General features: G+C 73.4%; 1 protein-coding gene across 1 annotated transcript; it reads right to left on the reverse strand.

Moving 5' to 3' along the window:
• Positions 1-4: 4 nt before the first annotated feature.
• On the reverse strand, positions 5-199 carry LOC145719313 (histone H2A type 1-H-like; the record flags this gene model as incomplete). The annotated part of the gene is made up of 1 exon (XM_081810809.1): positions 5-199. A coding segment is annotated over exon 1 (195 nt), but the record flags the coding sequence as incomplete, so codon positions are not given.
• Positions 200-203: the final 4 nt, after the last annotated feature.

Raw genomic sequence — 203 nt, forward strand, 5'->3', positions numbered from 1 at the left:
CCAGCTCCAGGATCTCGGCCGTCAGGTACTCCAGCACGGCAGCCAGGTAGACGGGCGCGCCGGCGCCGACCCGCTCGGCGTAGTTGCCCTTGCGGAGCAGGCGGTGCACGCGGCCCACCGGGAACTGCAGGCCGGCCCGCGACGAGCGCGTCTTGGCCTTGGCGCGGGCCTTGCCGCCTTGCTTGCCGCGTCCGGACATAGCT

This window comes from Leptonychotes weddellii, unplaced genomic scaffold (genome assembly GCF_054177405.1).
Source record: "Leptonychotes weddellii isolate Sample4059 unplaced genomic scaffold, ASM5417740v2 HiC_scaffold_379211, whole genome shotgun sequence".
Lineage (NCBI taxonomy): Eukaryota > Metazoa > Chordata > Mammalia > Carnivora > Phocidae > Leptonychotes > Leptonychotes weddellii.